General features: G+C 49.4%; 1 protein-coding gene across 1 annotated transcript; it reads right to left on the bottom strand.

The window, feature by feature from the left end:
* Positions 1-1,101: 1,101 nt before the first annotated feature.
* IL17RA (interleukin 17 receptor A) lies at positions 1,102-27,200 on the bottom strand. The gene is made up of 13 exons (XM_039250011.1): positions 26,934-27,200; positions 16,323-16,347; positions 15,446-15,592; positions 13,890-14,002; positions 12,184-12,310; positions 10,595-10,642; positions 10,347-10,510; positions 8,796-8,879; positions 8,356-8,440; positions 7,023-7,034; positions 6,653-6,754; positions 4,204-4,242; positions 1,102-3,591 (listed from the first exon to the last, which is right to left on the bottom strand). The coding sequence occupies exons 1-13, from the start codon at positions 27,075-27,077 to the stop codon at positions 3,536-3,538; spliced, it is 1,146 nt and encodes a 381-aa protein (XP_039105942.1). The 5' UTR covers positions 27,078-27,200; the 3' UTR covers positions 1,102-3,535.
* Positions 27,201-27,566: the final 366 nt, after the last annotated feature.

Genomic DNA, 27,566 nt, shown 5'->3' with positions numbered 1-27,566 from the left:
TGAAGAATGCTAATTGAGGAAATTTGGCCTCAGAGGCCAGCAAAGCTAGAATTCAAGATTTGCAGGGAATGCATTTCAAATGGGAATGTCTTCTGGGCACCAGTACTAGACGGGTTAGGGCCATTCTGCCAGTGACGCCCACTTCCGGCTTATTGGAGAGGGGACCGAGCCTGAGAGGCTGGAGGCTGGGAGAACTCACTTCCTTTTCTCCCTTCTCTTAGTCTCTTAGGGCTGCTCTAACAGAACACGATAGGCTGAGCTGCTTACAGATGCAGGAATTTATTTCTCACAGTTCTAGAGGCTGGTAAGTCCAAGATCAAGGAGCTGGCGGATTGAGTGTCTGGTTCATGAAGGACCATCTTGCTGTGCCCTCACGTGGCCGAAGGGTGGAAGTCTGGGGCTCCATCCATGTGACCTCATCACCTGTACCTCCACTTCCGTCACACTGGGGATCAGGTGTCAATGTAGGGATGCTGGGGGGACACAGACACCCAGTCTGCAGCGCTGCCTTACTTGGCCCTGTGCTGCTGGGAGGCTGTGCACAGGCCACACTCTGTCTAGGACTGAGGCCTGATGCCCACTGCCACTGTGAGGTGAAAGCTCAACACTGGAAAGGACTCTACGGCTGGGGACTCTTGACCCCTAGTAACACGTGACTCAGACTACCAGGAATTCTTACCAGAGTTAACACGTTTATTCATTCTTTTATTGATAATCTCTTTTGTGCACACACATGCATGTATGTGTCACACACACACACGTAACCTGTGATATTTGGTTTCCCATTACATGCCAGAATTCTCACCCCTTCACTAAAGCTCGGAGCTACAGGTGGGGACTCTATTCCAGGGGCAGATGGCATCCCAGCATGCTTGCCGGGACCCCAGAGGGACAGAAGCCTTCAGTTTCTCTAAAGGAGGCACTTTCAGGAACCACTTCTTCAAACACTGGGCCTTAGCATCTCTCCTCTTGAAACACACTCAGACTTTCAAGTACAGAGTGGGACACTTTCTTCTCCCCTCAAAGCGGCCTGCCTCTGGCAGCCCTCACTCCTGACCACCCCCCCTGCTGTGAGCATCCATATCTCATACTCCCCCCCGCCCACCCTGCTGTGAGCATCCATATCTCATACTCAGTCTTGGACCCCCAGGTCTGATGCTTCCTGAGCTCACAGGTGCATGTGTGTGTGTGTGTGCATGCACGTATGGGGGGCTGCTGCCCAGAGGCCCAGCCACGCAGTCCCTGAAGACCCCATCTCCCATTGACTGAACACCAAAAAGGGGGCTCAGGATTTCAGACTTTTCTCCCTACTGAGTGCTGCTAGGTTTCACGCCACACAATTCTATCCTCTTTCCAAAACTGATCTGAGGTGGCTTTCGGGTATGTCTGGTCCTCAGCCTCCTTCTCTGCAGAGCAATAGAAGGGAATTCCATACCAAAGGAATCCCAGGCCATGCGGCTGATGTCTCAAACCTCTGCCTGGCCCACATGCCTTCTCCAACCGGCCTCTCCATTACCTCTCTTCCTACCCCTCCTTCCGCTCCAGGCTCACTTGCCTCCAGCCCTTACCCCACCCGCTACCCACTTCCCCTGCGTCGCTGCCTTCTGCAACCACAGTCTCTTGGCCCAGGTTCCCCTTCTGTGTATTTTCATAGTCCTGGGCAGACCTCTACTAAGGCTTTACTTTGCACATGACCATCTTGTTTGCTAATCTGTTGCTCTCACTAGATGTTAAGTCCTCTGTGACCAGGGTGTGACTTCGGCAATTTATCTTTGAATCTCAGATGCCTGGCACATAAGAGGCGCAAAATAAATGCTGAAGGAATGAAAGAATGAACGAATGAATGAATGATGGAGATTCAAGGACACTTTGTCACCAGCTCCTGGGAATGGGCCATGGATTCTGGTGGGGAAGAGACATAACCAGAGGGTCGGAGAAAGAAAATTAAGGGGGATGCACAGGGGTCAAGAGGTCTACATTTCAAAGGCAAACATTTCACACACGGACCTATGTGTATATACAGACACTCACGTGCACACTCTTGTACACACACGCACCCTTCTCCCAACACGCAGGGTCTGAGGAAGCCCTACAGTGCCTCGGGCTCCACACTGTCCCAGCCAGAGTTCTTCTGAAGCTCTTGGAAGAAAAGCTGCTGCTGGAGGCTTCTCAGGCTCTCTAGGTCCTCAGGTGAGAGCTGCTTGGCTGATCTCCCTAGGTCCTGCTCTTCGACCCCCTCCTCCATGTCCAGGAGGCCTTCGGGGGGCTGCGGGGAGCTCCTGGAGATGTAGCCCTGGTCAGACTGCACTGACTGCCGCTGCCCATCCTCGCAGGGCGGGTACAGGTCTTTGAGGGCCACCGCGGCACTCTCCCAGCCCTCCTGGGCCTGGCAGCCCAGACTCTGCTGGAGGAGTGAGAACATCAGGCCTTCAAGCTGTTCCCGCACGTCTTCCGGGAGGTGGCTGGGTGATGCCCTGGGCGTGCTGCGGAGGGCTGGGTCCTCAGAGTCCACGGGGAGGAAGAGGACGCTGTTCCGCCCAGGGCCATGGCCCTCCAGCAGCGGCCAGGCCTCATCTCCCTCCACCACAGCCAAGCGGCTGGCTGGGCTAGGCCCAGTGGCTTGAGGGACAGGCTGCACTGCCTGAGCTGGAGGCACCTCCTCTACCGGGAGTACCTCTGTCTGGAGGGTCTGGGCCGCCAGCTCTCCCTGGGGCTGAACTTGAGGTTTGAGCCTGGACATTCCCCTTCCTTCCTCACGGATGCACAGATCGAGCGCCAGGCAGCCCTGGGAGGCAGGTTCCCGTAGCAGGGGCTTTTGCTTGATGATCCCTCCTCCAGGTGGCAGCAGTGGCTCTTCAAACACCTCTTCGTCCAGGGACGGGAGGTCCTGGTCATCTGCGGAGCAAAGGTTCTCACGCTCGAACCAGTCAGGGCACTGAGCCTGCCACTCCCGGAACCTCTCCACGGCCTCCTTCAGCTGCCAGCCACTGGGGCTCCGCAGGTAGTTCTCACCCGTGAGCTCCCCGACACGGTGCATCCGGCCGGGTTCAAACATCTCCAGGTCCTGGATTCGGAAGTAAACTTCCTCAAATTTGTCCATGAGCGGGTACCTGGAAGTGATGTTGAAGAGGTCAGGGATATCGCTCTCACTGCTGATGTCACGGAAGTAGCAGACGATGTAGGTGCCGAAGCAGGCTGGCTTCTTAAAGTCTGGCAGGATCATGTTCATGGCCGCGGTGAAGAGGTCTCCCCCGGGCTTCCAGCGGTCACACCGAAGCTGGACAGCAGGCTCCTCCCAACCGAGGATGGCCTGCCACTTGGCGCGGGTGCCTCGGGAGCACAGGATGATGATCTTGGAGTTGGTCTCTACCATTTCCTGCTTCTGGCGGCCCACCCAGGTCATGATCCCCACCTCTGAGATGACCTGCTCCTCCAGCAGATCGAGGGCCACTTCGGTGCCACAGACGGTGAGCAGGAACTGGGCAAACTTTAAGACCACATCCACGTAGAGGGGGTGGTCAGCTGAGTAGACGATCTAAACCTTCCTGGGCTTCAGGGGTGGGGGTGTCAGGCTGTTCTTGGGCAGAACATCTAAGGGAAACAAGGAAAAGCAGGCCCACAGTTTCACGTGTACACCCACACTGATCCTCAAACCGCAGGCAGGAGCAGCACTCCTAACTGGTCAGGCCAGGGGCACCCTGGACCAGGCAGAGACTGGCTCCCTAGCCTACGTAATGCAACCGAGGCCTCAGAATAAGCCAAATGTTGCTACTTTGCCCATTTTGGCTGCCTGAAAAGAATCACAATTTTGTGCCTTCTGGGAGAGTAAATTTCTTTTCTCAAGATTCCTATCTGGCCTCTAGCTGATACTTTAATTATTGTAATTAAAAAGAGAAAGAGGCACAAAGGCCTGCCTATGGAATACAAATGTCTGTTATAGGTAGGACCTCTCTTCATAAAAGATGGTCCCTTCCCTTCCTTCCTTGTCTAAGTGATTTAAAAAACTGTTATCTTAGCTTTGCTATTTGAGGTCCCCTCTGTATGGGGGTACTAGGAAGCAGGTCCTCTTATGGGGAGGTCTCCTGAAGGAGCTCAGGAGTTAAAATACAGAAGGTAACCCACCCATGTCTCTCAAGAGAGCCCTCCATCAAGCCTTTGACAACACACACCAAACCCAGCCCACCCACACCAGGAAATACTGACCTGTGCATTTGGTATCAGTCTCGTATTTTTCATGAGACCCTGAAAGAAACAAAAATAATACACTAGAGTAGCTCTTTTGGAAAAGAAATAGGGACCAATTCACAGGGGCATCTGATGGCGTGCTGTCCCAACCCTGACGCAGGGCAAATGATAAGGGAGGGTAGTTATTAGATGCTTCAGGGCCTTTGCAGGATCCTGTGCTATGTGGAGTCTCTCAGGTGTGAATCCCAGGTCAGCCATGAACCGCTAGGAGATCTGGGAAAGTTACCCATGCCTCAGAAACTCAGTTTCTTCCTCTGTAAAATGGGTCTGTGTGGCAGGGATTAAATGAGATTGTGTATGTGAAGTGTCTGGCACATTGAACATACTCAATCAGCTGGGGTCACAAGCATGAGGCAGCACTGACCCAGCCAGGACCCTGAGAATGGTGACTGGGGATTCCACCCGTGTCCCTCATCGTAGCCCTGGTTCCTCTCCTCTCCACAGCTGGGATGTCTCCGAGAAACACCCCACTGCAGGGAAAGCATCTTTCCCAGAAGTGTCCTCGCCAGAGGCTTACAACACATCTCCACAAGTAGCCCCCACCAGGTCAGTTTACAACATTTCCTCCTGGTATTTTTGAGGTGAGGAAGGGAAACAACATTCTTAAGCAACTGCTCCCCTCGAGCTACAAAGAAGGAAGCTGTGGTGCAGGAGTCGGCTCCCCAGTGACACGGCAGGGTGAATGGAACCCATGATGGCCAAGGAGGATATGCAGAACCTTCATTTCTTTTTTTTTTAATGTTTTAATATTTTTATTTATTTCTGAGCGGGGGAGAGAGAGAGAGAGAGCGACTGAGCAGGGAAGGGTCAGAGAGAGAGGGAGATACAGAATCTGAAACAGGCTCCAGGCTCTGAGCTGTCAGCACAGAGCCCGACGCGGGGCTCGAACCCACAAACCATGAGATCATGACCTGAGCTGAAGTCGGATGCTTAACCAACTGGGCCACCCAGGCACCCCTCTTTTTTTTTTTTTTTAAATGTTTATTTATTTTTGAGACAGAGAGAGACAGAGCACGAGCTGGGGAGGGGCAGAGAGAGAGGGAGACACAGAATCTGAAATAGGTTCCAGGCTCTGAGCTGTCAGCACAGAGCCTGATGCAGGGCTCGAACCCACAGACTGCGAGATCATGTCCTGAGCCGAAGTCGGATGCCTAACCGACTGAGCCACCCAGGTACCCCCAGAACCTTCATTTCAATCCCTACCTTTTGGGCCCTTCCCCAGAACTACCAAGAGATAGTGAAATGAGTGAAGTTTCCTTTGTGTCCTCTCCTTCATGTGTCTTTTCATGTCAGTGTGGTGTGGGGCACTTCAGTAAAAGGTCACAAGTACAACAAAAGAAAAGGAGCAAAAGCCTCTCTGGCGTCTGCAGGGAGCTTTACAGTTTATAAAGCGCCTGCAGAGATGTTAACTTATTTGACTCTCCCAACAATCCTGTGGAGAAGAGCTCTCTAACTGGGTCTTCCAGTGCCTGGTCTGGTGTTCTTCCCATCACACAATAAATAATAATTAATAATACCTAATCCTGACAAGCCTTCAACATGTGGAAATGGCTCCCAGACTACTGAAGGAAGGGCCCGGGCCCAGGGAGGGACAGGGAAAGGCTGAGTCCCTAGGCTGAAGGCCCATGTTCTCTCCTGCTTAGAACTTGGCCAGCTCATTCAATCCTTACCACAACCCTGAGGGGGAGGTGTTATCCCATTTTACAGAAGAGAAGACCAAATCTAGGGTTTGTTAAGCAACTTGCCTATGCCTGCAAAGCAGGGAGGCAGAGCTGGGATCCACACCCATATGTTCTGGGTCCACCTGGAGCCTTCCTTCTCTTTTCACACCATGCTGCCCCTCACCATTCTCCCTGACCTCAGATGTACAAGTGTGGGGGCTGCAGCATGGCGTCATTCAGGTTCTCCCACCCACCTGGCTGATCATGTCTGATGCAGGAAAACTCTACCCTAGCTCTTTCTAACAGTTTGTTTTAATGGTATTACTTCTAGTAGCAATAAATATAATTATGGTTAACATATGTTGAGCAAATATGTGCCAGGTTCTATGCTAAGAATTCACACACATTATTTCATGTCATCCTTGTATTTGTTCTATGACATGAGTATCATTATAATTTCCATTTTATAAAAGAGGAACCCGAGGGTCAAGAATTTAGTAATTTGCCCAGGCAATAAGGGGTGGAGCTGGTATTTGAGCCCAGGGCAGCCTTCCTGTAGGCTGAGTTCTTGACAACTGAACTAGATGTGGCCTAAGAAAGGCAATGTCTGTTCTTCAGGCTGGGGTCGAAGGGAGCCCTCTGAGTACAGCCTTACAGAGACTGGAGCGGAAAGATGGGGACATAGTAAGAAACAGAGGAACAGAGGGGAAAACCCCATGACCCGTCCCCACAGCCCTGCCCCTTACCGGGTAGCCTCCAGGTCATGCAGATGATCAGCAGGATGACGGAACCCACCAGCAGGATGGAGAGGCCCGTGATGAACCCGTACACCCACAGGGGTATATAGTCTGTGGTAAGCAGAACAGCATGAGTGACGTGGCAGAGGAGGTCTGCTATGCCAGCCCTGAGCTCCCCCAGGCCCCGTGCCTGGCCCCTGGGCTGTCCACTCTGGCCTGCACCATGACGTGGTGACGATCTCCACCCCTGGGCTGGCCTCTCAGTTCAGCCTTGTCTGCCTGGCTCCATCCAAGGCTCAGCCGGGGACGTCTCACGTGGCCCCTGGGGAATGGCCCCTGCAGACTCCTACAGCGTTATGGGAAGGAGAGCACAGCTTACCTGCGATCGAAACTGCAATGAGAACAAAGGGAAAACAGCATTCTTAATTATTAGCAGTGACCACAAGAACCATCGCTGCCCCCACTGAGGGCCTGCCGGTGACCTTGGCCCTGCACTAGCACTCCAGATACCTGTAAACTGAGTGAAAACAACTACATGGAACACCTGAGTTGTCAGTCTACTAAGAGATGCCCCAACTCCCACCCAGGGGGCCAGATTCTCCTCCAGGCCAATGGAATGTAGCAATGCAATGTGGGCTACAGCCCCACACTAGGCTGCAGGTGGCTTCTGAGGGAGGCTGGCCACGGTGAAGAGGGAGGGAACGGGCTGCCGAGTCTCTGGCCCTCAGGTCAGAAGCTGGAGCTCCACCACTTCCTTGGTGTATGATCTGGGACAAGTTACTGAACATCTCTGTGCCTCTATTTCCTCATCTGTGAACCTGCGGGAGGGACCCTCTGCCTAACAGTATGAAGAGTCACAATTTGTGAGAGTTGAAAGTGGACATGGTAAAACACTTCATTCAGTACTCGGTCCATAACTCTAACTCTCTGACAGTAATAATCCCTGTGTTTTTCAGTCCCAAAAGTTGAGGATCAGAAAGGTTAAGTATTTTGCCCACAACTACACAGCTAATGAAAGGCAGTCAGGAGTCCAACCCAGGAGTGTTATTTATTTTTTAAATTTATTATTATTATTTTATAGTTTATTGTCAAGTTTGTTTCCATATAACACCCAGCGCTCATCCCAACAAGTGCCTTCCTCCATGCCCATTACCCTCCTTCCCCTCCCCCTCACCTCCACCAGCCCTCAGTTTGTTCTCAGTATTCAAGAGTCTCTCATGGTTTGCCACCCTCCCTCTCCCCAACTATTCTTCCCCTTCTCCTCCCCCATGGTTCTCTGTTAAGTTTCTCCTGTTCCACTTATAAGTGAAAACATCTGTCCTCTGCCTGATTTATTTTGCTAAGCATAACACCTTCGAGTTTCATCTACATTGCTACAAACGGCCAGATTTCATTCTTTCTCTGTACCATGTAGTATTCTATTGTATAGATAAACCATATCTTCTTGATCCATTCGTCAGTTGATGGACATTTAGGCTCTTTCCATAAGTTGGCTGTTGTTGAAAGTGCTGCTATGAACACTGGGGTACATGTGCCCCTATGCCTCAGCACCCAGGAGTGTCTTTAGAGCCCCACATTGCAGGCCCAAGTAACCCCAAGTAAAATTAAACTCTGCCCCCACCCTCAGGACCAGGTCAGAGTTCAGTTCAAGGTGTTGACTTTCATTCACGCTCACCCCCCAAAATGCCCCAGAGCAGCCATAAACCTCCTACCTGGAGGATCTGGAATTTCCGGGCAAGGCACGGTTATGGAGTGTCTGAGGCAGTCATTTAGACAGCTACTGAAGAAGGGCTGGATCTGTGAGAGCAGAGAAGAGAGGGGCCCTGAGATGCTGGGGAGACTCGGGACCCTCCACTGATGCTTCCCCTCCAGCAGGATAGCAGAGAGGAACACGCCTAGCTGGCTGCTCCAGGACCTGCCTGTGACTGTCGGGCAGATTGCCCATCAGCTACAGGAGCCAAAGAAGCCCACCCAGGTGAGACTGGAAGAAGGGGCCGGGGAAGGTGGACGTGATGCCTCGCCAGGCGGGGAGGTCCAGTGCGGCACAGTCCTCGGAGCAAGGGTCCCTGAGCCCCCCTCCTTTCCTATTCTGCCCATTAGGAGTGCCATCTGTGCACGCACTCTCACACCTGTGCACACCGCACTCACCCACCTGCACTCGGTGGCGGCAGCACCAGTTCGAGTCTGACAGGATGAGCGTGACGTTGGACCGCTGGTGGGAGTCCTGGTACGCAGGCTGCAGGGAGAGAGGACGGGTGAGAATGCACTGCGGGCGGCTGGTGAGAAAGCTGTCATTGCTGTCCACTGTGCCCTTTAGGGTGGCCATGCACACAAATGCTTCCCGGGTTTCTCTTCCAGGAGAGACTACGTTTCCCTAGGGCGACTGGCTCGTTGTTAATTCATGAACACATCTAGTAACTGGAATTTCTCTTTGCTTTGGCTGCTGGCACCATGGGGACAATCTGTGTTCACGGCCAACAGCGTGACACACATTTTCCTTTCTTTTCTTTTTTTAATAGTTTATTGCCAAGTTGGTTTCCATATAACACCCAGCGCTCATTCCCACAAGTGCCCTCCTCCATGCCCATCACCTCCCCTCCACCCCCATCAGCCCTCAGTTTGTTCTCAGCATTCAAGAGTCTCTCATGGTTTGCCTCCCTCCCTCTCCCCCACTATTTTCCCCTTCTTCTCCCCCATGGTCCTCCGTTAAGTTCCTCCTAATCCTCCTATACGTGCAAACATATGGTATCTGTCCTTCTCTGTCTGACTTATTTCGCTCAGCATTACACCCTCAAGCTCCATCCTTGTTGCTACACATGGCCAGATTTCATTCTTTCTCATTGCCATGTAGTATCCATCGTATAGATAAACCACACCTTCTTGATCCATTCGTCAGTTGATGGACACTTAGGCTCTTTCCACATTTGGCTATTGTTTAGAGTGCTGCTATGAACACTGGGGTACATGTGCCCCCTATGCATCAGCACTCCTGTATCCCTTGGGTAAATTCCTAGCAGGTGACACACATTTTCAGTAGTAACTGCACCCTGGCTCAATTTTACTTCCTCGTCTTTATTTCCCCTTTGTCTTAATACCCCATTAAAAATCTTCAGATCCTTTATGGAATAAGGTGGAATAAAACAACAAAAACGACAAAAAGAACAGATGACACTATGGGGAAGAAAGAACTGAAAGGACGGGGGAGGTGAGCAGGGCAGATATCAAGGACATTTTTTTTTTTTTTTTTTTTTAAAGATTTCTTTTTTTTTTTTTTTTTATTTATTTCTAGAGAGAGAGAGTGAGCAGGGGAGGGTCAGAGAGAGAGGGAGTCACAGACTGAAACAGGCTCCAGGCTCTGAGCTGGCAGTCAGCACAGAGCCCGACGCGGGGCTCGAACCCACGAACCATGAGATCATGACCTAAGCGAAAGTCAGACGCTTAACTGACTAAGCCACCCAGGCGCCCCATCAAGGACATTTCTATCAACTGCAGGATTGACTATAAGAGACAAGGGAAAGATTCACCACAGAACCAACTCTACGTCAACCACATATCGGAAGAAAAAGGACAGAGCCGTGTAGGACTGGGATTGACCAAGCGCTGGACTTCTGGCAAAGGTTCTGTCCTGACAGGGGAGGGTGACTTGAGGTCAGGGGAGGCGGGTGGGGCCACACTGCAGGGGTCAGTACAGCAGCAGCATTACCTCTCGCACCATCTGTGGCTGCTGGAAGCAGCTCTGGTTCTCTGTGTCTGGAAAACTGGTCAGCAGGATCTGGTAATGGGTAGATTCATTCCACAGGGTGAAGCTCACCCACAGCTTGCGGGCGTCCAGGATCTCCACAGTGATGTTGGGGTCCCACAGGCTGCCTGCTCAGGGCGCAGACATGGGTTGGGAGTGAGGGGAGGGTGTGCATGCAAAGTTCCCTCAGCAAGACCACCAGCCGCCGTTACCTGAGCCCACGCATGGTGTGGTCATCTTCATCCTGGGATCCTCGCAGCCTGTCAACCCAGAAAAAGGTGAAACCACTAAGCCTTTGCCTTAGGAAGCTTGCTTTTCCAGACTCCCAACACCAGGGATAACAACCTCTTTCCTTCTAGCCTTCAAAGATGGGCCCTTCACAGGCAGCTCCCAGACAGCACTGCTGCCGGGGGCCAGAGGTCCCACAAAACTGGGGGCTGACCTGGTTATCTCCTCCCTCCTCTCTCAGGGAACCTTCCAGATTCAACTGTACTCCTGCTGAACTTGCTCTGAGTGACCCAAGAATCTCGGCCCACTCCAGATCCTCCTCCCACCTCCAGCTTTCTCTGCAGGTTGCCTCTGACTCTTGACAGGGGCAGGAATATTTTGTTCCTCCACAGCAGTGTTTCTCAAACTTTTCTGTGCATCATCATGGGTAGTTTCTGATTTAGTCAGTCTGAGGTGGACCCTGAAAATCTGCACTTCTAACAAGCTCCTAGGTAATTTGATGATGCCACTGGCCCAAGGATTACCTTGAAGACCACTGCTCCGTAAACATCTTCCTAACCTCCCTTCCCCAGTGGCCTTGACGGTATTGTTTTCATTTTGGTTGAAGAAGACAGGTGCTAGGTATGAATTGCCATGGAGTGACAGTCACTGAGTCAGTCTACTGCAGGAACAAGGGAGGGGGCTGGGGAGATTCACACATTTGACAAGCACCTACTGAGCACCAATCTGTGCTAGGCACTGTTTTAGACAGTGGTAAATAAGACAGAGTCCCTGCCCCCTGGAGAACACATTCCAGGAGAGGAGGCCAATGAAAACAAACAGCATAACGTAACATCACAAACATATTGCGATAGTATGTCAGGGAGTGATGGGTAACGTGAAGAAAAATAAAGCAGGGTAAGCAGATCGTGCGTGTGTGCGTGTGCACGTGACTGTGTGGAGCGCTCCAGGAATGGAGGAGGCCATCATCACTCTTCACAAGCATTTCCTGATGGCCTACTATATGCAAGGCACCGTGTGGTTCTGGAGATTGCGCAGATGGGTATAGGCCCCAGACCTGTCCTCAAGGGGGCTGGGTTTCCAGATGTAGTTGGCTTTGAACAATGAGAAATGAAGTAGGTTGTGGCTGAGATTCTGGAGAGAACAGAGAAACAGGCGGTGCACACACATGAAATGTTTTAGAAGATAAACCCAGCCTTCTTAGGCAGGAAGGATTCATGGGGGAAGAGGAGATGGTATCACACATGGGATGGTGGTAGATAAATGCAGGTAGGATGTGGGGTAAAAAGTGAAGAACCAGGTGGGGGCAAGTGGGGAATGAAAAAGAAAAAGGTGCAGAGCAAGGTGACCAGAGCTGGAGACAGACTAGAAGGAGGAGGGAAAACTCTTTTGTCTTCCTGACCCTTCCCAGTAGGAGCTCCCCAACTGTGGCGTCTGTTTATTCTGTAGGTACTGCATGCTGACAATGGCAGCCACTGTCCAGCTGCGCAGGGAGGCTGATGTCTGAGCCACCTGCTGGTTTCTTCTCAAAGAGCTGAGTGGTGAAGGGAATGGCTTGGGAGGGTGCTCTTACCAGGTACGGGGATGTTCCTGGACTGGTGGTTTGGGTCACCGTCAGGGATGGGTTTGGGCAGGTGGTGAACAGTCACCTCATACTCCTGGCCAGGTTCTACCACAAAGTGTCTGAAGGCAAAATGCCACTGAAGAGAGGGAAGAAGGGGAGGTTGGAAAGGTCACACACACACACTTCTCACCCAAAGAGCTACAACCCCACCCACCCCCAAAAGATCAGTGAAATGGGAGAAGTAAATAACCACCAGAGCAAGATCCCAAATCAGAGGGAGGCACTTCTTTGTTCTTTGTTTCCTCTGGTCTTTGCTGCCTATTTTTAAAAACCTAGGTCTGGCCCCTTATCAGGAGACTGTAGTATCATATGCCAGAGAATTTGGGGAAAGCCAAAATAGTCTTCCTCCCTTGTGAGCCCTCTCGAACTCCAGAATGATGGTGTAAGGAAGCCAGGGAGCCGAGCCAGAGGACTCAGGGCTATTGGGAGAGAGCTAACACACAAGAGGTAGTTCCATGGCTGTGCCTATTTTGGGCTTTCCATTTCATATGAATAGGATCATTCATTCATATGTGAAGAAAAAAAAAAAAGAGGCAGCTAAACACCATTTGTTAAATGACTCTTCCTCCTTAAGGGAAAGCCAGCGATTTTTTTTTTTTTAAATGTTTTATTTATTTTTGAGAGAGAGAGAGACAGCATGAGCAGGGGAGGGTCAGAGAGAGAGAGGGACAGAGAACCTGAAGACAGGCTCCAGGCCCTGAGCTAGCCGTCAGCACAGAGCCTGATGCAGGGCTCGAACCCAAGAACCATGGGATTATGACCTGAGCCAAAGTCAGATGCTTAACCAACTGAGTCACCCAGGCGCCCCGTCAGGGATCTCTTGAGAATATTCTGGAGAAGGAAAATGCAGAGGGAGGGTTATAGATCCCCACTGAGTCTGCACCTATAGGCACCTTTGTTGCAGAGATAACAGAAGCTGTGCAGATATTTTTTTCTGGATGGTGGAATCAATTCACGTCATTTACAACTCCCATTCTAACTATCCTGGGGGTGATGGAGGTGGGGGGGGGGGCTTCGCTTCTAAGTTAATCTAGGCATCTGGTCCTCACCATCCACCTAGCAGTCAAGTTTGAGGGTCCTAATTACATACAGGAGAAGGATTCTGGGATCTGTATGGGCTGCTTATGTTTGTGGGAGATCTGCAAACAGGCACATTTGCAGATTTCAACCAGCCATTTGCACACTGGAGCTTGCACCAGAATCCCTGGGCAGGCTTGGTCAACACCGATTGTGGGTCTCACCCTCAGAGTTTGATTTTGAACTCTGGAGTGGGGCCCTAGATTCTGCATTTCTAACTGGTTCCCAGGGCATGTGCATGCTTTGTGAAACCCCTGCTTTAAACAAACCAAATGAGAACATTTTACCATCGAGCAGTGAGCAGCCAAATAAACAGAAACCACTGCAGAACTCACTGGCTTGTGCCCCAGCCACGGGGTTCTCTGGGCTGGGTAAAGCTGTTCCTTCATGGAGGAACAGGTTAACCCACTTACAGAGAAAGAGAGGAAGTCCTTCCCATTCAACTCTCTTTTCAATGAACAGCTAGGTAAAGCTGGAAGCAAAAGCTGGGGTGGGGATGTCTGGGAAGGCTTCAGAAACGTTTTCTGCTCCTCACTGTCACCAGAGGAACACACTCCACTCTGGAGCCAGACGCTTACCCGCTTGTGATGATGCTTCAGTCTGGTCAGAAACTCAAACTTGACACACAGACGTTCATTGGTGTTCAGCTGCAGGACAGACAACTCTGCACCCTCCAGGTAGAGGATGCTGGCTGCAGGCCAGAGGGAGGAAAGGAGACAAACAGATGCAGATCAACAAACACAAACCGCGGGGTGTGGCGCTTCCCCATCTGTTATGCTTACTCACTCTTAAAAGAAAATCTGTACATAATACCTACCCTCCCACTTCCTGTTCCTTTTTGCTTGGCTCTTGGGCCTGAGTTACCCTCCTGCCTTGCAGACACTTACTTCCCAGCTGGGCAGGGACAAGTGAAACTTTACACTGGGCTAGAGGCAAAGGCTGTGCAAATTTGTGGCTGGGGTGTTGAAAACATGGCATGGGTGTCACACATGGCTATCCCCATCCTTGGGGAGGCTGGGGCAGGCACCAGAGGCTGGAGACTTATAAGGAAGATGACCTCCCCCAGGCTCTGGTCACAAATGTGGGGCTGGCTCTTATTAACCCCAATCTTCCTGATTCTGTCATACAAATCTCTATTCCTGGAGAAGTTTTTTGGGGAAGAAGGGTGTTCTCTTAAAAAACGCCAGCCCTCACATGTACCCTAATGTTCATAGCAGCACTCTCAACAATTAAGTGTCCATCAACTGGCGAATGGATCAAGAAGATATTGTTTATCTATACAATGGAATACTACATGGCAATGAAAAAGAATGAAATCTGGCCATGTGCAGCAACATGAATGGAACTTGTGGGTGTTACGCTGAGCGAAATAAGTCAGACAGAGAAGGACAGCTACCATTATGTTTGCAGGTATAGGAGAATTAGGAGGAACTTAATGGAGGACAGTGGGGGAGAAGAAGGGGTAAAATAGTTGGGGAGAGGGAGAGAGGCAAACCATGAGAGACTCTTGAATGCTGAGAACAAACTGAGGGCTGATGGGGGTGGGAGAGAGGGGAAGGGGGGAGATGGGCATGGAGGGGGGCACTTGTGGGGATGAGCGCTGGGTGTTATATGGAAACCAACTTGACAATAAACTATTTAAAAAAACATTAAAAAATAAAAAATGCCAGCCCTTAGGAGCTGCTGGCTGGCTCAGGCAGAAAAGCATGTGACTGTTGATCTTGGTCGGGGTTGTGAGTTTGAGTGCCACATTGGGTGTAGCAGAGATTACAAAAAAAAAAAAAAGCCAGCCCCTAAATTAAGAGGAAAAGCAGGCTGGCAAATGTGTTACCATTTTCCAATAAATATTTGGTACTGCTGTCAGAGAATTAACCACCTCACTTCCTTTTCCAGGTTGATAAGGATTTTAGGCAGAAGGAAGGATGTCATTGTGGGTTAATATCTAAAACATTGAAAAAGTATTTACTTATTGCATGAAATGACAGAGACTTTCAGCATGAAATCTGGGCCCTCATGTCTAAGCACAGGACTGGGAGCCCAACTCTGAGTCTGGTGGGAGAGCCGGATGGTCTAGTCTGTGGATTCACCTGGAGGTGGGTAGAATCCCCCAGGGCCCTGTGACATGCCCACTCACCATCTGTCTGCAGGGTCCATCTGATGCCAGCTACAGGCAGTAGGTCTCCATGCTGGGTCTGGACAAAGTCCAGGTGGACCTGGACGTCTTTTGGGGATGAAGGGGTCAGATTTCGAGGGTGGATCCAGCTGTCATCCAGGCAGGTACCTGGAGCCAGAAAAAGCAGAAATTAGAGACCCACATGCTCTGCAAGAACCTGAAAAAACTGCAAAAGAATGAGGTGTGTGGGCAAGATGTGCCAGCAGTGGCTCCAAAGAGCTAGGTCTTAAATGCTCAGGGGCCTGTGACCCTTGGCTGGGTTCACGGCTTCACCACCCTGCCCCCTACCTCTTTTCCAGCTTGTCTGGGTCACTGCAAGTCTCTGATGTCTAAAGGGCATGTTAGGACAGAAGATGAAGCACGAAATTTGGTTTTGAAATAAAGCAGTGAAATGGGAGCACAGGAAGGATGGGGTAGTGATAAAAGTTGATTTATTTTATATGCCAGGAGTCCCTAATTAGCACAGACACTTGAAGAACATGCCTTCTTCTTGAATTAAAACACAAAACAGAATCTATGCTACAGATGTCTCTCACCTTACAGTCAGAAGCTCTGGAAGATCAAATCATATTAGAGACACATCAGGGCAGCACCCCAGACAATACCTTCAAAACCCAAATGACAGTTCTGTTTCTTACTTCTGGACTTTTGCATAATGGATATTCTTGACAGGAAGGGCAGGTGCACACATCCTGGATTCCCAAGGGCACCTCCTGCCGGGGGCTGTAACCCTTATCCCAAACCAAAGTGGACCAGGGGCACTCTTGTCGGAGATCAGCATAGGGTTAGCACTTTATTAACAAGGCAATGACAAGATGAACAAAAACAGATGACTTACTATTCTTGACTGTGCAGTTTAGCCCCTGTGGAAAAAAGGAAGGAGGTAATTACAGCTGTGAAAGAATGGCAGTTCACGAACCAGGCTCCCCATGTTTCCCTTGGCTTGTTCTCAAGAATAATATGTACACAGCCCCCCACCCCCACTTCAGGCCGCTCTTGGGGCAGGGAACCATATTCGCCTCACGCTTCTCTTCTGCCCATCCAAGGAGAAACAGGATGGCAGTGGGTACAATGGCTGGCAAAACAGAAAGGGCATTTTCTGAATAACTAGTAACAGCCGGGAACTTCCCAATTTTAAAAGACACTGAGGGGGTTCTCTTAGGGCACCCTGCTGAAAAGTCCTCTAAATACCCCGAGGCTTCCCGTCTCCTGGCTGGGTAACAGTGTTGTAAGAGGAGGGAACAGAAACTATAGCCCTTGTTACAGGATCAGTTATGGAAAATTCGTCAAGTTTCTGCAAGCTCCCTTAGGTACTAGACCCTGTTCTGGGTGACTTAGATATATTATTTCACTAACTCTCACACACGTATGATTAAGAACTGCCTTGGGGCGCCTGGGTGGCTTAGTTGGTTAAGCGTCCGACTTTCGCTTAGGTCATGATCTCGCGGTTCGTGGGTTCGAGCCCCGCGTCGGGCTCTGTGCTGACTGCCAGCTCGGAGCCTGGAGCCTGTTTCAGTCTGTGACTCCCTCTCTCTGACCCTCCCCTGCTCACGCTGTCTCTCTCTCTCTCCTAGAAATAAATAAAACATTTAAAAAAAAAAAAAAAAAAGAACTCCCCTCAGCCCCGTTTTATAGATTAGAAAACCGAAGCACAGATATTCCCTTATGCCGCCTCCCACTTGGCAATCTGTATTAACTCTTTAACCCAGAGGAGCTCTGGGGAGCCGAATTTAGAAGCCCCAATTACAAACAATAGATGTAATCACCGGGCTTGAGTTTGGCCAGCCAACTCTACTTTGGAAGACACACATCCCTGGAGCTCAGCCACCTTCCCACCTCTTACCAGCTAAGTGATTCTAGGCAATCAAACATTGCCAGGCCTTGATTTCTTCAACTGTAAAATCAAAACACCCATAACGCCAACTTCACAGCATGGTTGAAAATCAAATGATACAAATATAAATATCATGGGGTAGGGGCTGGGCTGGTGGTGATGGTGGCATAGGTTTAGGGAGCTCCTTACTTTCCACTTTTAATATATCTCTATTATAAAAAATTTCAAGCAGCAGAAATGTATTTGTGTATTAATGATGCAATTAGATAAAGTAATACAGCACTCCTGGACTGTTAAATAGGTAGCTTACTAGAAGCCCTAAGAAAATCGTTATGAGGAATTCTGTTGGCTATAGTGCCCAGGGAACCATGTCACTGCCTGCTAAACGAGACAATATTTATCCAATGTCTGGCACATAATGGCTGCTCTTTAATTACTGGCTGCCCTTCCTTGGAGCTTGGCATATAGTAAGCACTCAATAAATGGAAGCTATTACTATAAGAGGTAACCTCTATATATTCAGATTTGACAGTGGAGCAAAGGAAGAACGTGGGCTCAGGTGTTTCTAGTTATCCAAACTGGCAAAATGGACCAATAATCACTTGTGGGACAGAAAGTTGGATGTCGAAGCAGATCAGAAATAAGATTTTCAGGACAACACAGGGATTTGGTATATGCGTGTAAATAGGGTGTTGGGGTCAGCACCTGCCTTTCTCTCCAGAGGGAGCAGAGAACACCTAGGTGGCTCAGTCAGTAAAGCATCCGACTCTTTTTTTTTTTTTAATGTTTATTTATTTTTGAGAGACAGAGCATGAGCGGGGGAGGGGCAGAGAGAGAGGGAGACACGGAATTTGAAGCAGGCTCCAGGCTCTGAGCTGTCAGCACAGAGCCTGACACAGGACTCAAACCCATGAACTGTGAGATCATGGCCTGAGCTGAAGTCAGATGCTCAACCTACTGAGCCACCCAGGCGCCTTGCGTCTGACTCTTGATTTTGGCTCAGGTCAGGAGCTCATGGGTTCCTGAGTTTGAGTGCCATATCAGGCTCTGTGCGGAGCCTGCTTGGGGTTCTCTCCGTCTCTGACCACTTCTCCCCACCCTGCCCTCTGCTTGTGCTGGCACACATGCTCTCTCTCTCTCTCAAAATAAATAAACTTAAAAAAAAGAGAGAGAGATAGAGAGAGCAGAGAGACAGAGCTAAAGATGGGAGGGGGAAGATGTGATGTCACCAGGGTTCACTCATAAAGTGGATACAGGGATGATATCCTTGAGCATGCTCCAGGATTGGTTCCAAGCATTCCATTTCATCCATATCTTACCATCTGAGCATCTGGGACACCAGTTCAAGAGCCCTTGGGGTCCACATTTAATGTATCCTGTCCTGCTCCTGGTGATAAGTTCTCATCGCCCAGGACCATCCAAACCCTACTAGGTGCTCCTCACATGTTCAACAAAATCTACTAGCTGTCTGATCACTCTAGTATCACTCTGTTTCTAGTGTCAACCTGCTGGTGAGGAGATTAACTCCCAAGCACAAGCTCATTTCTCCTTCCACTGGAAACTCCTAGGACCGGGCATGGCTGAAATCAAGAGTCAGATGCCTTAACTGACTGAGCCACCCAGGCCACCTAATGTATCAAGCAAGCTTTAGAATTATCCTTGTGCTATCTTTAAAAAATGGGTAACTTACCCTCTTATTCTGTGGTATTGAATGCCCATCAATAGGGAATGCTTGAATAATGGGAGATCTAGCTTAAATCTCAATATCCATCAAGACAAATGGTTGGATAGACTGCTCTCTACTATGGAATATTATGTAATTATTAAAGAGAATTAGTTACATAGATATACTTACTGACCTGGAGTGATGGCTAAGATGTGTTGATGAGTGAGAAGAATAAGTTCCAAAGAACTTTTTATGATATGAACCAGTTTTCTATAGAAACAAATGATGAAAAACCCCTTCCCATATATATATATATATATATTATATTTTTATTTATTTCTAGGAGAGAGAGAGAGAGACAGCGTGACAGGGGAGGGTCAGAGAGAGAGGGAGATACAGACTCTGAAATAGGCTCCAGGCTCTGAGCTGGCAGTCAGCACAGAGCCCGACGCGGGGCTCGAACCCATGAACCGCGAGATCATGACCTAAGCGAAAGTCGGACGCTTAACCGACTAAGCCACCCAGGCGCCCCACCCCTTCCCATATATTTACATATGCTTGCATACGATTGTATGAGCATATGAAAATATGTGGACAGATATATAGCAGGCTGTTAACACAGAAAAGATGGAGAGAGGAAAGAGGGGGAAAAGATTTAAACAGAAGAGAAAAATGTGCATATAAGTGAGGTATAGAAGAATAAATTCCATTAGAGGTTGTGGCATGCTGATCATGTACATATATTATCTTTTCCCCTTCCCTGAACCATGTGAAAATTCTAGGAAAGAGCAAATTTTATAAATTTTCAAAGACAAAGAGGAAACACCAGTGGACAAAAGAGGTGAACACATTTTAAAAGCCAAAGAGGAAGGAGGACTAGACAACTGGCTCAGGCCAAGTAGAGGAACTTGCATCTGAGTGCTGCAGAAGGGAATGAGACAAGAAGGAAGCCAATGGCTCATCAGAATCTTTTAAAGAACAGGGTCTTAAAGGTATCAGGTGTTGGGGGAGGTAATATAAACAAAAGAGCTGAAGGGGGTGTGGTAAAGTGAAAGTCTACATATGGAATGTTGGGAACCTTAGCCTCTTTTTCCCTGCTCTAATCTCAGAATGCTGGCACCCAAGCCCTGGGGTAAGACCTCCAGATTCCGACATTTAAGAGTACTCTGATAGGGCAAGTTCATCACTGGGCTGAGCCCCTATATTAAAGTCTGATGATCAATAAGCTCTATCTACACAGAGTATTTAATCAGCTTTTTAAGACCTCATTCTTTAAAACATTTTTTTCAATTAAGTTTTTCATTTTAATTCCAGTATAGTTAACATACTGTGTTATATTAGTTTCTACATTAGATGTACAATATCGTGACTCAACACTTCCAAACATTACTCAGTGCTCACCATGATTAGGACCTCATTCTTTTTTTTTTTTTTTTTAAATGTTTTATTTCTAGGAGAGAGAGAGAGAGACAGCGTGAGCAGGGGAGGGTCAGAGAGAGAGGGAGTCACAGACTCTGAAACAGGCTCCAGGCTCCGAGCTGGCAGTCAGCACAGAGCCCGACGCGGGGCTCGAACCCACGAACTGCGAGATCATGACCTAAGTGAAAGTCTGACGCTTAACCGACTAAGCCACTCAGGCGCCCCGATTAGGACCTCATTCTTAAAGTATTCTCAGACAGCCAAAGAGTATCAGATATTTAAGAAGGGTTTCCTGTATGAGAAATAGACTGAAACTTAAAAATTTAAAATAATGCTCTTGAAGAAAATAAGGCAATGCTGGGAACAGAATAAAATTAAAACAAAATTATAATACTTTCAAAGAGATAAGAGACAACATGGACAAGGACAGGATACTGTGGTATAACGAGCAAGCAGGGAATAAAAATAAACCTTGGAAGTAAAAAATTCCAGAGAAGGGTTGGGTGGCAAAATTCAGGAAATTTCTCTGAAAGTAGAATAAACACAAACAGAAATGAGAGAAAATATATGAATATTTAGGAACCAACTCAGGAAATCAAAGTATGATTAACTGGATTTCCAGACTACAGTTATACTGGAAACAGAGGGGAAGAAATTAAGAAGCAAAAAAACCAACTCCAGAACTAAAGGATACATATTTCCAAATTAAAAACATTCATTGAATGGCCTGAAGAAAAGGCCCAGACCAAGGCCCAACATCATGAAACTTTTGGAATACCAGGAATAAAAAGAAGATCCTATGTTTCCAGAGAGGGAAAAAAAATAGGTGCCATACCGAGAGTCAGGAAGGCATTGGCTTTCTTAGCATCTGTACTGTTTGCTAGAAGGCAACAAATCAATGCCTTCAAAATTCTAAGGGAAAATTATCTTTAAATCCATGATTTTTATACCCAGCCAAATTAACCAAAAAAGTGTGAGGGTATATATGTATATATATTTCCCTCATATCCTTATACATTTTCTTAGGAAACTGCAGGACAATATGTTCCAGCAAAATGAGGTAGTTAAGCTCTGAGAAGGAAATCACAGGGTCCAGGACACAGGAACTGTAAGCAGGACAGATAATCTAGTATGATAGTTGTGCCTTGGGCCAAGTCCAGGTCCGAGCTGGAGAATGCAGGGTTCCAGGAGGGAGTTCTCTGGGGGATGAGGGAATGAAATGGATGGAATATCTGATGTTTGAGGAAAACAGTGCATGACAAATCCAACAGAAAAAACTGACTAGTTATGTGGAAAATTATGGAAGATAAAGAATTAAAGGAATTATCATCTCAGAGAGGAAAATACTTACTTGGTATAAACACCGTGGATTTCACTGAAATTATGCCCTAACTACAATGGGTACATTGGGAGAGGCAGTGGGAGGAGAAGTGTAAGAAATTAAAAGTTTTATCTGTTATGAGTCAATAGGTAGTATCTAAAATTGACAAGTCAAGAAAAACAGTATAAGTACATTTAGAAATGTGCAGGAAAATGCCAGAAAGAAAAACACTAGGGGCACCTGGGGGGTTCAGTCATTTGAGCGTCCAACTCTTGATTTTGGCTCAGATCATGATCCCAAGGTCATGGGATCGAGCCCCATGTAAGTTCTGTACGGATTATGGAGTTTGCTTAAGATTTTCTCTCTCTCCCTCATACCTCGCCTGCCTGTGCTTGTGTGCTCCCACACGTGCACATGCTCTCTAAAATAAAAACAAAACAGAAAACTAAAAGAAGTATACGTGATCATCTCTGGGAAACAGTTTTAGGGAGTGCTGAGGGCTGGGACAGAGATCCAATGGTTTTGGTTTTAAATGTCTTAGTATCATTTTAAAAGGATCACCATATATCATACGTGTTGCAGAAGCAAGCACAGGATAACCACATATTAGCTAAGAATTAATTAAAAGACAGACTTTTATTCCAGACATTACTCCAAACAAAAGAAGGAATTAAACGGTGAGATAAACAAAAGAAAATATTAATTTGTTTAGGGGAAGGAATAGCAGACTTTTTCCTATTAATTTAATTTCCATGTAGAATTTCCTTTATATGATGTCTTAAATGATGTAAAAAATGCATTCAAGGTCTTTTTTTTTTAATGTTTGTTTATTTTTTTGAAAGAGAGACAGTGAGAGTCATGGAGGGGCAGAGAGAGAGAGAGAGGGGGAGACACAGAATCTGAAACAGGCTCTAGGCTCTGAGCTGTCAGCACACAGCCTGATGTGGGGCTCGAACTCATGAACCAGGAGATCATGACCTGAGCTGAAGTCAGATGCTTAACCAACTGAGCCACCCAGACCAGGTGCCCCAAGGTCTTCTTTGAATGCTACCGAGACAGGTCTTGTATTCTCTTCCAACAAATCACCCCAAATTTCTTTACTTCGAATGCCCACTTAAAAAAATTAGTTGGATCAGAATATTATTAATGAGCGTCTTGCTTGTGAATGGTATTTCCTGCAGAAATCTGAGAGGGAGAATGTTGGTGAGCAAGACTGCACTGGTTACAGCTAACATTTATTGACTTCTTCTTTTGTGCTGGGCATCATGCTAAGCACTTTATACATGTATCTCATTTAATCTTTATAATAGTCCAATGAAGTAAGTACCATTATCCCATTTAAAAAAGTGTTTATTTCTGAAAGAAAGAGAGAGAGAAAGGCAGATAGAGAATCCTAAGCAGGCTCTGTGCTGTCAGAGCAGAGCTCAATGCAGGGCTTGACCGCACAAACCAGGAGATTGTGACCTGAGCTGAAATAAAGAGTTGGATGCTTAACCGCTTAAACAACTGAGCCACTCAGGCTTAGTCCTATTTTTACTGATGAAAAAAAACCCCAAGGGACAGAGAGGTCAGCTAAGTGGCCCAAGATCCCATAGAGCTGACATTCAAACCCATGTAGTTTTGCTCAGAATCCATGCTTTTTTTTTTTTTTAAAGTTTATTTGAGAGAAACTGAGATAGCGCGCGTGGGTGAGGGACAGAGAGTGGTAGACAGAGAATCCCAAGCAGGCTCCACGCTCAGCATGGAGCCCAATGTGGGGCTTGAACCCACGAAACTGTGAAATCATGACCTGAGCAGAAACCAGGAGTCGGGCACTTAACTGACTGAGCTACCCAGGCGACTTCCAAATCCATGCTCTTAATCACTGCTATACTGTCTAAATAATAATAAAAAAAGGAATGCCTACAACAGGTAAGCAAGCATTCTCTATCCATAGTGGTAAAGGTTAAAAGGAATAAATTTATTCCACTATGTTTAACTGTGTGCATGTACTGAAGCTTGCCAAGTGCCTGATAAAGAAAAGTGGGCTCCGAAGTCACATACTGCTTTGATTCTCAGCGCCGCATTCACTAGCTGTGTGACCTTTGGCCACCAGCATGTAATCATGTGGCCTGGCAGTTGTTGTGAGTGTGGAATGAAGCTAGCATGTTAGCCCCGGGCAGGGTGCTTGCCACAAAGCTACAGGTGAATGTTAGTGCCTTGTACCTTCCAAAGCCACAGCCCATGTAGTCGGCTGTTTTCACTCACTCACATGTTATCTGCTGTCCCCATGACCCTGTGAGGGCAGGATCTTTTATAGGCAAGAACATTGGTCCATAGCAGTGAAATGGACCCAGGGCTGCAGAGCGGGTGAGCAGGGAAGCCTGACCCAGAGACCAGGTCTTCTGACACAGTACTGCCACGTGCTAAGTCTTGCTGTGAGCAGTAAGAGTGAAGAGCTGGGTATGATGGCCAAGGAACCTGTTAACTGTGCTGGGGCCACAGTCAGCAGTGACCCCAGCCCTGACTGCCAGAAGGCCTATACCATGTAAAAACATCCACAGAACACAACTTTTTATACCAGGATAGAGGCATGGCAACCAGAAGATAAGGGTTACATGTAACAGTTTTTCTACCACAAGTCAAAACCACAAAGTGCTCAGGAAAAAAAATTGTGACACAACACACATCCTGTCTCTAAAGTCGTGTGTTAACACATACTGACCAAAGCCAAATCACTGTCTTTCCCTGAGGGCTTTCCTCTGGGGTAGCAGTCATGGCAAACCTGTGAGAAAGTCCAGGCAAGGGGAAGGGCCAACCAGCAGGCTGTCCAGGGAAATGCAATTACTTATGGTTTCTCCATTATCGATTTCTGTGGGGAACTGAAGAGTCATCTGGGTTTTCAGGTGCTAAACCCAGGAAGCCAGAAATAGTGGTATGCCTGGTGTTAGTTTATCGTTGTTTTTCAAGCAGAGCTAACCATTCATTCATTTATTCAACTTTCAGTCCACAAATATCTATCAAGCCCCCAGATCCCGTGCTTGCAGCCTAGGCTAAGAACAGAATAGGTATGCAGAAGGCGTCACTCTGTCTTGGGAGAGAGTCACTGAACGATAACTCCAACCAGGCTCTGGACAGACATTTGTATCTGGAAAGTGGTACGGACATACTTTGAGATGGTTCATCCAGCTCTTTCATTGTGGAAGTGAGGAAACCCGGGCGCAGGCCGCCTACGTTGCCAAAGCCTGCAGAGATTCTAAAAGTGAAGTCAGGATGCAAATTTGGGTGCTCTGTGGCCAAGTTTCCGTGGCCTCCCCTCCCCTCACTATACTGTGTCCCATCCAAAAACACCCGTGGAGGCAGAGAAATCTGAAGGGTGTTGTTTCTTTCTTTTTAAAGGAACTAGTCAATGAAGAAGGGAAGCTGTTTGTTCATGGAGATGAGTAGTCTGTGAGCCAGGTGTCCATGTAGAGGCAAGATGGAGGGAAGGAAGAACACAAGAGATGGCAAACAAATCTGGCTCATAATTATCTGTCTCCAGCCCTGCTCCTCACTTTTAGTAGCTTTCCACCGAGCAATTAAGGTCAAACACGTTTAGTCTAGCTCTTACACCAGACCGGAATGGAGTCCCTACCTCCCTTTCTAGCTTCTTCTCTCACTTTCCTGCCACACATACCCTCTGCGGCAGCCGCACAGTTAGTTCATCCTGCTCACCCAAGGGCCTTGGCTCAGCCTCCTCCCACCTCCTGGACTGCTCCCACCACCCCTCGGGGCTGCCCAAATGTCTTGTCTGCCCTTAAGAACCTCCCAGCCGGAAAGAGTTTTTCTTTTCCCTGGAATTCCGTACACTCTCTGGTTGCACAAGAAGCACTTGCTACAGGCTGCCTTGCACCATTAGTTAGCACCCTCAAGCCTCTTCCCCCTCCTAAATGATTGGAGTCCCTGCACATTAGGGTCCCCGGGGTGTTTGTGCATAGTTTCAGTTCAGAGTAACAGTAGTATCTTGTAGTTTGCAGGAAGCTGGCACACACGAATTCTCTAGGTAGAACAGCTCTATACCAAGTCTGTGGGAAGGATCTGCTGAGCATGTGTCCCCTGCTTTGCCTAAAAGCAGGACTCACAAGGACATTTCCCAACATCATTCACATTTAAAATAAAATTCTTCTAAATCGTCACTCACTGTCCACTCTCTTTTGGCAAATACCCCGACATTAGATAAGGAGAAATATCTCTGGTTGTTTCACATCCTCTGACTCAGATACTGGGTCAGAGGTGGTGGAGGGGAGGGGGCTGAGGAAACCAGAGAGAAAAGGAGGAAAGAGAGGCAGTTTTGAGGGGAGAAGCCGTGGTTTTGCTGTTTGTTTGTTTTTTTCCCCCTTAAGATAGTCCTCCCCAGAAGGCTACCGGCCGGGTGGGTGTGTCACTTCCCGAGGGCACATTGGGGGTACTACTTGACAGGTCCCAACCGAGCGGGGGTGGCGCGGTGATGGAGGAGGAGCTAGAAGGGCGATGTCTTCTTAATCCTCTGCCCAATCTCTAGGGCTCTGCGCCCCTGGGGAGGTGTCGCCTAGCTGTCCGGAGTCGGCCCGCTGCCCTCCGTACAACTGTCCCCGTCTCACCGCTCTGGCCCCTCGGCCCCCGCAGGCCGTCCGGGCCCCAGCGCAGAGCTCCAGGATCAATGGGTCCCTCCTGAGGGTAGCGGGGCCCCCAAGCTCCGCACTGCCGCCCCCTAATCAGGTTGCCGGGCGGGGGGCAGGGGGCTGGTGCGGCTCCTTTGAGGGAAGCTCCCGAGGTCCGGACGGGTCTCCTGAGCTCCGGTCCTGGCCCGCCCCGGCACCGTGCGGATTTGCAGGGCGCACGGCGTGGAGGCCGCTAGGGTCCAGTCCCCGCTCCTCCGAAGGCCTCCCCCCACCTCTCTTTCTGGCCGGGCCCCGCGCCTCCCTCGGCTTCCCCGAACCGTGGGCCCCGGCGGCGGCGGCAATCCCGCCTCGCGCCCGGGACGCCGGGTCGGGTTGTGCAACACAAGCCACGCGAACTTTTGTCCCGCAAACTGCCTCCGCTCTCGGGTCCACCGCGCGACTCCCACCGCTCCGAGTGTCCTTCCGAGCGCGCCCACTCTGAGCCCCCAGCGCAGACTTCCCGCCGGCCCGGCCCGGGGCACCTCGTTCGCTGCCGCCGCCCCTGTCTCGCCCTCGCGCCCCAGTAACCTCCGGGCGCGTCGGGGTCTCACCTGCTGGGAGCAGACCGGCGCCGGGTGGTCCAGGAGCCGTGGGGAGGCGCGAACCGAGGCCAGCCCGCTCAGGAGCAGGGGCAGCAGTAGCCGCCCCAGCAGGGGCCCCAGGACTACGGGCAGCCCGCGGCGCGGAGTCCCCATGGCCCCGCACTGTCGCGGAAGGCTCGCGGCCCGCGGCGGGGGCGCTGCGAGGTGCCGGCCAGGCGCTCTGCCTTCCGCTGAGAAACTCCGAGTCTCCTCGTCTTCGCCCGCTTCCGGCTTCCAGCGGTCTAGGGGGCGGGCCGCCGAGGGGCCGGGCTCCGGCGCCACCGGCGCTCCGCTGGGCCCTCCTCCAGCTGTGCGTCCAGGTGCGCGCTCCTCCCCGCGCTCCCGGGGCCGGCGCTCGGCTCACAGGCACTGGCGTCCCGCCGCCCCGCCCCCACCCCCCGCCCCTCCTTGCTTTCGGCTCCAGCCAGCTCGCAAATTTCAACTCCGTGCCTACCCGGCCGCCGGGGTGCTGGGCTTTAGTACTTTCCCGCGTTGCCCGCCCCCCTCGTCAGCCTTTTCTTAGTTTTCTTCTCTGTCTCTGGACGTCAGCCCCCCAGCTCGAGACTCCAAGGAAGTGCGATTTCTTAGTCCCTGTTCCTCTAC

Source organism: Hyaena hyaena, unplaced genomic scaffold (assembly GCF_003009895.1).
Source record: "Hyaena hyaena isolate Hyena2069 unplaced genomic scaffold, ASM300989v1 scaffold_368, whole genome shotgun sequence".
NCBI lineage: Eukaryota > Metazoa > Chordata > Mammalia > Carnivora > Hyaenidae > Hyaena > Hyaena hyaena.
Note: the sequence above shows the minus strand (reverse complement) of the source record. Positions and strands in the feature narration are given on the sequence as shown.